General features: G+C 41.6%; 1 protein-coding gene across 4 annotated transcripts in view; it reads right to left on the bottom strand.

The window, feature by feature from the left end:
- nova2 (NOVA alternative splicing regulator 2) overlaps positions 1–12910 on the bottom strand; it is a 101420-nt gene that overhangs the window by 30913 nt on the left and 57597 nt on the right. For all 4 annotated transcript variants that reach the window (XM_037776175.1, XM_037776172.1, XM_037776174.1 and 1 more), the window contains one exon: positions 1173–1339. In XM_037776175.1, the coding sequence (XP_037632103.1) occupies positions 1173–1339 (167 nt within the window). The remainder of the gene's footprint in view (positions 1–1172; positions 1340–12910) is intronic.

The following is a 12910-nucleotide window of genomic DNA, read 5'->3' as shown; positions in this document are numbered from 1 at the left end:
TATTTATGCTTTTTTCATGCTGAATTTCCAAGAACCTTATGGGCACATCTGTGATAAAGACAACATTTAAAGTGGTGTTTCTGTGTGATTCTTTGTGGAGAAACTCAGTTTTACAGATCTGTCGATTAAATCAACTAATTGATAAGTCTACAAAAGCTCTAATAAACATTATGTAGGCTATACTGTGAGGTGATGACCCTAACTTAGTAGATCAGGGACAACTCATCCTCCAACCGTGTACGTCATAATAACTGATCCAAATATATATATATATATATATATAGAGAGAGAGAGAGAGAGAGGAGAGAGAGAGAGAGAGAGAGAGAGAGCGTAAATGAAAAGGCTGAATACTACAGGAAGTCAGTGGGATGGAAAGTTGAAGCTCCATGTTTTTGATTAAGACACTTCTCACATAAAATTGATGAGTGTGTGTGAGCGAGAGACGGAGTGATCAGGACACTCGCTCACACTTCCTCCCTCAGCAGGAAACCGTTTCCAGTTGGCGCGTGGATGTTTAGGTTTCTGGTCTGTGTGTGTGTGTGTGTGGAAGCCTATAGTTCATGACAGATAAGCAGTTTATACACACACACTGCATCCTGTCAGACTGGACATCATATCGCTCCATTTCTTTTCTTTCATTCTCTTCCCTCCATCGTTCAGTCTTTCCTCCACTCTCCCGTCTTGCCCTTCCTCCTATTTTTCCCTGTGTCTCTTTTTCCATTCTTGTCTCCCTTTAACCTTATTTTTCTTTATTTTTCACACACTCTCTCTCTCTCCCTCCCTCATCTGTTTACATGTCTGTACGGTCGCGTGTCGTCTCTCTTTTTTCTGCCTCATTCAGTTTCACTCAAACAGAAAATCACAACTCGACCGCACACAGTCAGTGGTTCCAAAGGCAAACACTTCCCTCCCTCTCTCGCTCACACACCCCTTCAGCCGAAGCAGAGCTGGCACACACACACACACGCACACACGCACACATACACACACACACACACACACACACACACACACACACACACACACACACACACACGCACACACGCACACACACACACACACACACACACACACACACACACACACACAGCTGATAAACACACACACACAGACGATGGTAGAGTTAACCTCAGCTGCTCCTGGAACAGAATAGCAGAGACATTGAGACTGACCTGTTTGACGCGGTCAGGGTTGACGGTGGTCTGTGGCTGCAGGATGCTGACCGGCTCTGTCTTCTGGGTGCTCTGAGGCATCTCCCTCACCTTCTCAGCAATGAAGTCATGGACGCCGTTCAGCGCCTCCACCGTCCCCTGGATCAGACACACCCGCTCTGTCGTTCCTGCACACACACACACACACACACACAGACAGAGAGGTCAGTGCATGAGTTTAAACAGATGACAAACACTCGGAGGAGATACACAGAGCTTATTTTAAGCAACAGGAGGAAAAAGTAATACCAGCACGTTTTCATCAGCCTGTAAAGTCTTTTGTAACTCGGACACATAGTTGAATTTTATTGCTTCTTCAAATATGAACGTGCTTCCTGTGTAATGGAAGGTGGTACCACCGAAGCTGCTGCACTGCCAGAAATAAAACACGGAGAAGAAATGTTACTTCTCCATCAATGTGCCAACTTTTAGGAGTTTTGTCAAAAAGGGATTTGTTCCATTCACGTTTTCTTATATTCAAAATGTTTCCACAGGTGAGTGGAGACTCACAGGTGAAGGTTTGATGTTGTGCAGGATACGCTGTCCCAATTCACATTTGAACACTCAGAATCTTCTATTATGTTCCTCATTTTTTTATGTGCAGATGAATGAAAAAGAAACCATGGGGCTCATGCTGCTTTTCAAAAAAATAGCAACTGCGAGAAAAGAAAAGAAACGAAGAAACTGTAATGATCCCCGCTGGGAAACGATGCTGCCGCAGCAGCAAATAGGAACGGCAATCAAGAATCAAAAATTCCAAGTGGAGAAAAAGGATCTCCTCCTCAGACACATTCAGTATCTGTTTCCAGGACCTCGTCCAGTCAGGAAATAAACTCCCTGGTCACATGAAAAATAAAACAAGTCGCTATCATTTCCAAACTTTTGGGTCAGTGTGAGCAGAACATGTGTTTAAGCTGCAACTGCATCTTTAAGATTTATACCAGCTCCAAATATACCGGCTAAACTCTATATAACACAAATCAAAGAGCCTCAGAGGATTTACACTCCAGGTCTTCAGCAGGAAAAACTGCAACAGATCATTTGCAGGAAATATAAGAAACATATGAGAGAACAAAGACGATTCATTTGTATGCGTGCATGAATATACTGTATGTTATAACTTATGCATTTCCTGTTTCTCATTTTACCCAGGACAGTGTAACCAGACACCCTGTGTTTACAACATGGAAACTGAGCGATGGAATTATAAACAGTGAAGTCTGTAGCAGCACAGTGACACGTTTCGTTGTTTTGGCTTCAGTCGGATGATGTTTGCATCCTCAAAAGAGGGACAGAGTCTACACCAACTTCAATTAATACAATTAATGTAAAGGCTACACTTCACTTAATGTGCATGTTAACCAAAACACATTAAGTCCCATGGTGTTTAGAGGTTTAGATGTTTATATGCACTTTGTCAAATAGTTCCAGGGTCAGTGTATCTTTTGGGTCATATGATTTTCCTTTCAGAAAAGGATATTAAAATACAAAAAAATTAGTGTGTATTTGATTTTCATTTTAAAATACAAAAATTAAAATTGAAACAGAAGTCGTTTTTCTTTATCAGGAGTTTATTAGAAGTAATTTTAGGGTTCTACACTGTATAAGACTAAAGCAATTGAATATTTTTATAGCATCTCTTTTCAGCGTTGCACTTTGTAGACGGTCCCTGACCACTCGTCTCACAGCCGGATGCACATAGAGACCAATGTTTTGTGTCCAGCTCGGAGGACTGAAGGCTCGTTGTGATTAAAATTAGGTTGTAGCTCGTTGTCTACCTTACTACGGTTAGAAAGAGCCCTCGTTGGTGTTTTAATAACATTTTGGTTATGATTTATTGATCAGGGAAGTTAGAATCTGTCAATATCTTTCCAACTTTACAGAAATTAGTTTTTCTGCAGTTATGTCTTTTTCCCTGAGATACACTCTTTTATTGTTTCGAAAAACTACGTACTGATCCGTGTCCATCACCTTCAGTTACAGAGCAGCACCGTACTTTTTTTTGTCTCTCATACACAGCACCATCCTCATACGCAACTTCCGATCGCAGAATATGAAAAAATGACGTTTGAAATTTGACCCTGATAAAGAAAAACTTTTACAATTTTTTTTTATTTTAAAACAAAAATCAAATAACCACTAATTTCTTTGTGTTTTAATACCCGTTTGTGAAAGGAAAATCAAACGACCAAAAGATACACTGACGTTCCAGGCAGCCGTTGGGCTCCATCCAAACTAATGAACAGACTCTTAAAACTTGTGTCACTTGTGAAATCCATCACAGTGAACATCTGTATTAAGTTTACTCTGAGTTATATCATCATTGTGTAATGCTAAGTGCAAACTGAAGTCTATACTGCATTGCCTCATTCCAAAAACACTTTTTTTTTTGTCTAAAAGAAATCAGTTACGCTCGTCACTGTGATGGTTTACACAACTCCAACAAGCTCCGAGCTCATTTATTTTCATACCTTACATAATGAATGAAACCAGTCGTTGCCTGGAACACTATAAACACAATTCTAAAACACTGAACAGTTTGCAAAATCATTAGCTGTGATGTAAATTATGTGACTAATATAGTCACCGCTTGTATGTGTGGTCCTTCACAGCTGGAAATCAGCACTTTCACCTGGTGTTTCAAGCCAAAACAATGAGAAGCGTATCACCTACTTCATACTTTATGACTTGACTGTTTTTATGAAAATGTAGCAGGTCAGAACTGAGAGAGAATAAATACATCAGGGCTGGTCCGGAGAGGAGGGTCAGTGTTGACAGACACACAGACACAGGGAGGAGAATCTAGGCCAATGCAAAGCCTCTCAGTCCTCTGAATCTCAACAACACACTGAAAGTAAATCTCTCTTTGGCTCTCTCTCTCCCTCCCTTTTAGCATTTATTCTCTCTCCTTTCTCTTTTCCATTTTGCTCTCTCTCTCTCTCTCTCTCTCTCTCTTCCTCACTCTCCTTTCCTTCTTCCCTCTTTATCTCCCTCTCATTTCCTCCTCTTCCTCTCCCTCTTCCATCTCCCTCGACTCCAGTATTGAGTGGGATCTGCTCTTATCTGGGCTCAGCAGCGTGTCAGTTAGCGCTTCCTGTCTCCTCCCCTCTCCCCGCATTGTTGGACCGGCCCGGTTTGGCCCGGCTCGGCCCTCTGCGGCTGCACTGGGAGCAGCGGGATTGAGGGATAAAAGCTGTGCAGTGTGTGTGTATGTGGGAGTTGGAAAGTGATGAATACATCACGGTGTCACGGCTTCAAGGAGCCAATATTAAAGACCTCTTGAATGTGAATTTAATTTAACACCGGTTTAATAAATAACATTCAGAAACAGTTGAGCCATGTTACATTTATGAAACTAAAAAAGAACCATGGATAGCAAGAATGAATTGTTAGTGGATATCAAATACATGTTCTGCACAAAGAAGCCTATGAAATGGAGGAAATGTTCTTTCTCATGACTGAATTTAGGATATCTTTAATACTTTAATGGCCTTAAAGAGGATTCTTGCCCACTCCCGCGGACAAAGAGTTGAGTGCGCGGACCAACAGGGTGGAAGAGTTGAAACAACAGAGGCTAAAAATAAAACACAGCACATCCAGGCATTTGCCACATTTGGCTACCTGGCTGTGCTGGACGCCCGTTAGCATTACGACCATATTAGTTCCCATTCCTATTTTTACAGTCCGTTGACAGCAGTGACAAACAGTCTCTGTTGACAGCGGCTGAACGCTCCAGTCTGGCCGAGCGAGCGCCACGTCCAGCTAACAGATAACACAGCCTGGATGTTAGCACACATGCTAAGGCTTTGTTGGTGAACATTTCAGCCTCGTTCTGCAGTTAGTTCAGCATTAGTGAGTGACAGTGTGTGTGTGTGTGTGTGTGTGTGCGCGCTGATACTGAGGAAACTGGGCTTCGACTCTCCCCGACAGCTGGTGCCCTCTGGGTAATCTGGACTCGTCCAATCACAGGCGAGGATTAGCAGGCCATTGTCTTGGCATGAGTGTATGATTGTGTGTGCACGCATTTGTATGTGTGTGTGTGTGTGTGTGTGATTGTAGCAGTAAAGGCCACTCTGTCAGTGGAGATCATATTGAAACAGCTGTACAGCTGTGCCACTGAGACCGGCTTCATTTCATTACAAAATATTTACTTAAAGATCAATTAATATCGGGGCTGAAGGATTTTGAAAAAATATCTAATTGCGATTATTTTCACTGATATTGCGTTATGATCAGCGATATTAATTTTACATTATTATCATTATCATTGAAAATATGAACATCTCTGCAGCGCCACAATATTCAATTTAAAATGGTATTTTGACATATTTTGCCTTTAACAGATATTGCACCATGTTGCGATTTCGGTCAAATTGTATTAATTGTGCAGCCATAGTTAATATTCATATAATACAAAACATGACTGACACTTTTATCTAAGGTGTTTTATGTATCATGGGTATTTAAACCAACTTTGCAGTGTTACGTTCAAACTAGGTGTTGCCGTGGTAACGCTACAGGTTCATGCAGTATTTTGTCTTCTTTCTCATGCCGTGAACACAAACAGACTCACTGTCACGCCAAACCAGCACCAACACAACCGAGTTTACATCCCTCAGTGATGGACAGTGAGCTCTGTTGGCAGTAACTTCGGTATCGGTCCCACCGGTGCAAGACATCACTGTGTATGTGCGTGACTTTTTCATCATCATTTGACATTTTAACTGTTGGAAGCTGTTTTTTTTCCTGAGCTTGACGTGCTGCAGCTGCTGAAGAAATATCTGTTGAGTGTCGCTGAGACTGTGTTTACATACGGTAACGAGTTTATGAGACACTTTTAATATTGCTCGTGAGACCCAGAACATAACAGAACAACAATATAATCTTTACAGTTTTTCCAAAACATCCAAAACATTAAGTTGTCATGGATTTTGATTTACTGTAATTTACTTTGTTTTCTATTTAAATTCCAGCCCTGATGAGGACGTCAGACTGATTCTTTTAGTTGAAGCTAGCAGCGCTGTCAATCCTGATTCATCAAGAGAATGTGTGTTTACATCGCAACTAGGATTACTACAACAAACAAAACAAGAACCGCCAACTGCATCTGCAACAACCTTGGCTGACCAATACGACTGACTGTGTTTCAAACAACCATATTAAAGTCCTGATAGGCATTCTTGGGAAGAACATGGAGCCAAGAAACAAACCAGAGTTTATTAGAGTGTTTGGGAAAATCAGAGATGCACTGCAGGACTAAATGACATCAGCACAACATTCAGAGTGGAGAAAACCACAAAAGAAGACCCAAATACAAAGAAATAAGCTCTAAAGTCTCACAAGGTTTTAAATATTCAGGTAATGCAAAGTTCCAGGTAAAGTTCCTCAGATGAAACACCTGTACCAGCGCCAGTTAAGGGCCTAACAATGGCAGACGAGTCACAGATATCAATCAAATCAATTCAGTCATCGTACTGCGAGACAGTTTCGGTAATGTTTAAATCCAGCGTACTGTACGGGCCGCAGCTACTGATGCAGTTTGCAGCATCACACTGGACAAACCTGCAGCGTCCAGGACAGAAAGTACAAGAGGTTCAATTACTGGAGCTCTTATTTCTATCAGAGGATGATGAGGGTTGAAAGTGAAAAGCAAGAGTCTGTGAAATTCATACCAGACGTGAACTTCACTTCGCAATTTCCACAGTGACCAAGTGACCCAACACCACTTTGTTCAACACTAGAACAATCATCATCATCATCATGATCCAGGCTGTGGACCCTGGCAGTTGTTTTTATTAAAGTCTAACTAGCATGACTCACTCCTTCCTCCTCTGCTCTCCACCTCCTCCTCCTCCTCCTCCTCCTCCTCTTCCTCTCCCCGATGACCAGAGAGGCACCGGAGGCACAGCGAGCTGCTTCTCCTCTGATTTCTGACTCACAGTAACACACAGCAACATATGCACGCTCGGTATGACGATGCATACAGATGCTCCAGGATGAGCGACAGGAGAACGTCCCCACGGTGCTAAAGAATCAAACGCAGAGCGCCACACGTAAACATGTCAGAGATCAGAGCAACTTGATCCTGCTGTGGGACGGGACACGTTCACCCTCTGCTGCTTAAAGAGAAGGAAGATACATAATGTTTGTTTGGTTTCCAGTAAATATGGTTTGAGCGTTGCTACAAACAAAATCTCTAAGAAGGGACAGAAAAGCAAAGTTGAACATTGATTTTCAGACTTTCTTTGTTGCAACACAAGCCAGAGATTTTAACTACAGCAGAATGACAAACTGTCCTGTGGAGTAAATACTGGTGTGAATGTGGAGAGTGGTGTGAGGTTGCACTGACCACTGCAGTGATGTAGTTACAGTGGCACCTCGCTGTAATAATGACTTGGTGTCTCTCGGCTATGAATAACTCCCTCCTGCGGACAACCCAGTCGCCAGAAAAAATGTTGCCATCGTATTTTTCTGCAAACCACGGGATATATTTAATATCAATGTTCATATCAGCCTCGTATCACGCGTGCAGAAAAACCCAATGACACGCGGTTAACTTTGTGAGATGATTGGTTAGGTTTAGGCATCAAAACTACTTGGTTAAGGTTAAAAAAAAGATCATGGATTGTGTTAAAATAATAACGTAACAACGTAACTAGCATAAATAAATAACAACCGCCCTTAGTGGACTTTCTTACGTAACAGGCGTAACATTAGAGACACACACATGCGTTCTCCTGGGTGAAAGTCTCGTGTTTGTTTGACCAACCCACCCTTAATGGACTTCCTCGTTTATTATACTCGCTATTATACCTCGTCACTTTCAATAACGTTCGCTACTATGTATACTGCGCCACTTGCTCTGACCGAAAGCATCTACATTCAACGTCTCCGTGGTTTGCAGAAACATACAATGTCAACATGTTTTCCTAGCGACTGGGCCGGCTAGCTGACAATAAAGGCACATAACGCTGCTCTGAACAGTCACATCCGTTTCTAGTGAAAGGTCAAATGATGGCCAGAATGTAGATTTCAGAGAAATTAAACTCCAAAATGCACAAATTAAAGGAGCAATCAACCAATTTTACACATGAAGTTCATAAGTACTGCTCAGCCTGTGAAAACAGTGGTATAATGTCTGCAGGGAGATTTCTCAGCTTGGGTTTGGAGACTTATTTGTCAGATTATGTAATACATAATATTGTCAAGCTTATTTATCGTAATATTTTCCTGATAGTGTTTTACAATTGAAAATCATATTTTTTTTTAATTATATTGCATGTAGATCTTTGCAAGGATGTTATATATTCAGTGTTTTATGAGTAATACAACCGATGAATAAAAGATAATTCCAGCTTTGAGTCACGTCTCACAGCGGGAGAAATGTCCTGATCCAGTGAATCAAAAGAGAAGTTAAAGAAGAGATTTAAGGGTTGAAAAGCAGCAAACTGGGCCACTGAGGAGTATTTATTTACAGGCCATGATGTAAAAATCTGCTACTTTCCTCAACAAAGTGGGAGAGCTTCTATGACCTGAAAATGTTTTTATTCCTCCTTGGTTTATTAATGTTGTTTTTCAGCTCAGACGCCCACTAAGGGCATAAACAGTCTGGTTTCCTCTGTACACTTGGGCTGACTGTCGTGTGAAACAAGTTGTCAAATATATTCTGGTAAATTCACGCAAAAGAAAATCCCAAATTTCCCCGTGAGAGTCCTTTAAAAGATCCCTGAAGTTTCCTGTCAATAGTGAGTTTCTCAAACTTTTTTAATATTTGAAATATCAGCAGAGACCAACAGAACGGACAGAAAGAAGAGACGAGATGTGACAGCATCGCCAGAGGTCTTGTGTTCACAGGTACATGATGTTCATCCCCCTGCTGTTCGGAGATGTGTACAGCCTGATGGAAATAACATCAGCAGGAGAGGGAAAGACAACCCGATAGAAACAGATAGAGAGGTTCACACGACTTCTGTCACATCCGAAAAACATCAAGCGAGGGGAAGAGAGAGGGAAAGACAGAGGAACGGACAGAAACTCAGAGAGGGAGAGGCAGATCGGCACAGAGTCGCGGTAGTAATGTCAAAATGGAGTGACACCAGAGAAGGACTGAGACAAACAGAGACTAGCAGAGAGACAGACAGACTGGGATGCACAGAGAGGGACCGTCGTGAAACCTGTCACAACAAAGTAACGTCAGAAAAACACAGAGGAAGAGACACACAAAAAGACACGGCGATTCTGCTACATGTTTACAGAAATGTAGAAACCTGAAAGACAGACGGATACATGTAGTGTGGGACGTATGAGACACCTTTTAAAGGACTTTTTATTCTACTATTTTAGGTGAAAATATAGTACTGTATCTCCAATATACTGTTTATATAAAATATAAAAATATTTCTCTAAAGAAGTTTTTCAGCATGGAATTTAAAAATCAAACACAACTTTTACAGTCACAGTGTTTTTACAAGTGATCTGACGCAGGACTTTCTCATATATGCAAAACAAACATACATGGCTTTTATTATTATTATTTATGTATTCTTTCTTTGTCATTTTTTCATCCTTTCTTTCTGTTGATTTATTCTGCATCTCTACATAGACAGATATACAAGCCGGAACTGAGTGTGAGACGGACAGATGCAGAATAAAGAGACAGAGACGGAGCGATAGCTGGAAATACACAACACATTATGTTGATGAAGATTAAATCCAGGCAGAGGGATACAAACAGACAAACAGAGAGGGATAATTTCAAATAAAATCCATCTCGTAGTATAAAATAACCTCTCGACTGCTGATTGGAAGCACAGCGAGACGTGGCGCTGCGGCTGGTTTAATGTAAGCTCATTAAACAGATCTCCTTAGGCTGCGGATAAGCTCAGGTTAACTGGCTACCTTTGATCAGATCTGCTGGATTAGCCGGCTGTTAGAGGTGCAGCTCAACACCTTGTTGTTCCGGAGGGTTAAAGAGTATATAAAGTGGCTTATAGGACTACAGTGTATGGAGAGACAGAGAGAGGAGACAAAGAGATGAAGGTTTGGCGATCCTGGTCTTTGTGTATCATGTGCCTGTTCGTCACAGTCTCAAATAGTTTCCACTACGAGGGGAGTATGTGACATGTCACTTTCAGTCTGCTTCTCCATGAAAAGGTTCATTTAAGGTTGAGTTTAAAAACCACAGACTGTATACAAAGATGGACGACATGACAGCTCCCCAAAAGTGAAGCCAAAACATCTGGATCGCCCCCTGGTGGCTGGCTGCAGTATAGGTCATAAACTCCGCTTCCTCCATGTTAGTGGATGGTACAGGGGCCAAACTAAAAAGTCAAAGTACACGTCAAATAATATGGTTTCTGTCATTTTAGGTAGTTCTCATCACGCTGATGTTTGTTCAAGTCTTCATTTTTCTGATAAGTTTGGTTTGAATTAGTTATTTGATGCTATAAAAAGGGGGTGAGTCGTTATGATTGACAGCTGTGAATCTCTCTCGCTGACAAGCTGCGGCCGCGCTCGGCTTGTGATCGAATCGGGCGGATGACCTCGATACCGCGGCTCCACCTCCCGATCACTTCAGCACAGACTCTGGCTCCAAATGACGTCAAAATCTAAAGATGGCAGCTCCTGTATCCGGGATATTTTGGCTTCACTTCTGTACAGTGAGAGAAAGTGGAGACGTGTCGTCCATCTATATTTATATATATATATATATATATATACAGTCTATGATAAAAATTAATGAGAAAAACTTTCCTCAGAACTATAAACTTAACAAAAGTGGTATTATGTCCTCATATCAACCTCCTGGAATCAGTGTTTTATAATAACTCAACTGACATTATGAGTGACTTTTTCACATTTCAAGTCTCATTCAAATGCAGACAAGATTATTAATATTCTTTAGCAACCAATATAATCTTCTCCAAAGGATATTATTACCAAGATAAACCAATATCTATCCATTATTAGGTCCAGACAAGGATTCATTTTCCTCCACAACAAAAGGGGCAGAAGTTTAATGACGTGTTTTCCGGACAACTGAGCGTTATCAGTGAGACTACACTAGTTAATTCCAGTGTAAAAGGATTTTATTTCCTGTTTTGTTTCATAAAGAAACAAAGCACGAAGCTATTCTATAGCTATACAAATGTAAGACAGAGGTCTGAGGAGGCTGACAATCTCCTGCTCTTGTTTGTAACCTGTACTTGCAATGTTTTAAAGTAAATTTCCTAAAGCTTTATTGATGCTACATGTACCTCACACGATAAAGAGTCCCTTTCGTCCTGCTCTTAGTGAAATCACCCCAGGTTCTCTGCACAATACCCCTCGTAATGCAAAAGAAAAAGTGCTGACGACGACCAATGGGCCTCTGTCAGTGAGAGATGGATGGATTCATTGACTGACACACCAATAAGCCAATGGAAACAACCGCACAGACCTCAGTATCTAATTAAAAGAGGTTTTATGGCCTAATGAGCGGGCCCAGCTGTGGGGACAAAAGCAGAGCCGGTTGACCGAACAGACAGATGGAGGGATGAAGACAGAGAGAGAGAAGGTGTCATTTATTCTTGTCTAGATAGATAGATAGATAGATTGTTGCATAACTACTGCTGTAAAGTTTGGCCTGCGACTGTAAACCAGCGGAGGAGGCGGTCAGTCTCCCCTTGACTGATCCTGCTCCGTTACCTTGGCAACTGACAGTCTCACCCCCCCAACCATGCATTCACACTCGCACACAATTGTGAATATCCTCCAAACACACACTCTTTCATGCAGCTGGGCAGCTGTTGGTGATGTCATGAGTTGTTATTCCAGTGAGAGAGAGAGAGAGAGAGCATGACTGCATGTGCTGATGTAATCAGGAGCAGTAAGGAAACTTGGACCTGTTCAACGCTGCAGCCGACCAAGTCTTCATCAGCGGGACAGGAAGATAGGAGGGACAGGAAGGGAGAGAGGAGAGATGGAAGGAAGGAAGAAATTAATGGATGACGGAAGGAAAGACGAGGGGAAACAAAAAAAACGTAAAGAAAGAAAAAAAGCAAGTGAACAAGAAAGGAAAGAAAGAAAGACAGAAATCCGAGCTCGGTCCAACTCTGCAGCTTATGTGGATGAAAATGTGATGGTTGCTTTGTAACGGGCTGGCAGAGAGTTCAGCTCGTCTCCTCCCGAGTGCTACAGGGCTGTAATACACACTCTCCCTATGGCTTCCACCTCATTTACACCAGACAAAATCATGGTCAATTAGGAAAAACTTATTAAATCCTGGAGTTATTGTGGTCAGCTGGCATGGGGCGCTGCTTTGACTGCTCTTTACTGCTCTTTACTGACTTTAAAAACAACAGGAAGAATAAAAGTTTTCCTCACATACAGTATATCCTGCTGGCTCGACAGCCTGAGGTGCAAACTGTCTCAACATAAAAGGCCCTGCATACTTCCAGAATACGGCTTCTACTAAAGCTGAATGTTATTTTGTGATAAGAAAAACCCATTTGTAAACCATGCATACTCCACATGGGTCCTTCACAGCTCTATAAAAGCACTTTAAACACAGTAATCAGCAGTGTTTAAGGGTAACGAGTAACCAAAATGCACAAAGTACCTCTCAATCTCAAGATTCCACAAAGAATCAGCGTCTCCAAAAGTACCTCAAAGAGTACCACAAAAACCACAATGAGACAAAAAAGTACTGCACAAACATT

This window comes from Sebastes umbrosus, chromosome 7 (assembly GCF_015220745.1).
Source record: "Sebastes umbrosus isolate fSebUmb1 chromosome 7, fSebUmb1.pri, whole genome shotgun sequence".
Lineage (NCBI taxonomy): Eukaryota > Metazoa > Chordata > Actinopteri > Perciformes > Sebastidae > Sebastes > Sebastes umbrosus.
This window is presented reverse-complemented; position numbering and strand designations above follow the sequence as displayed.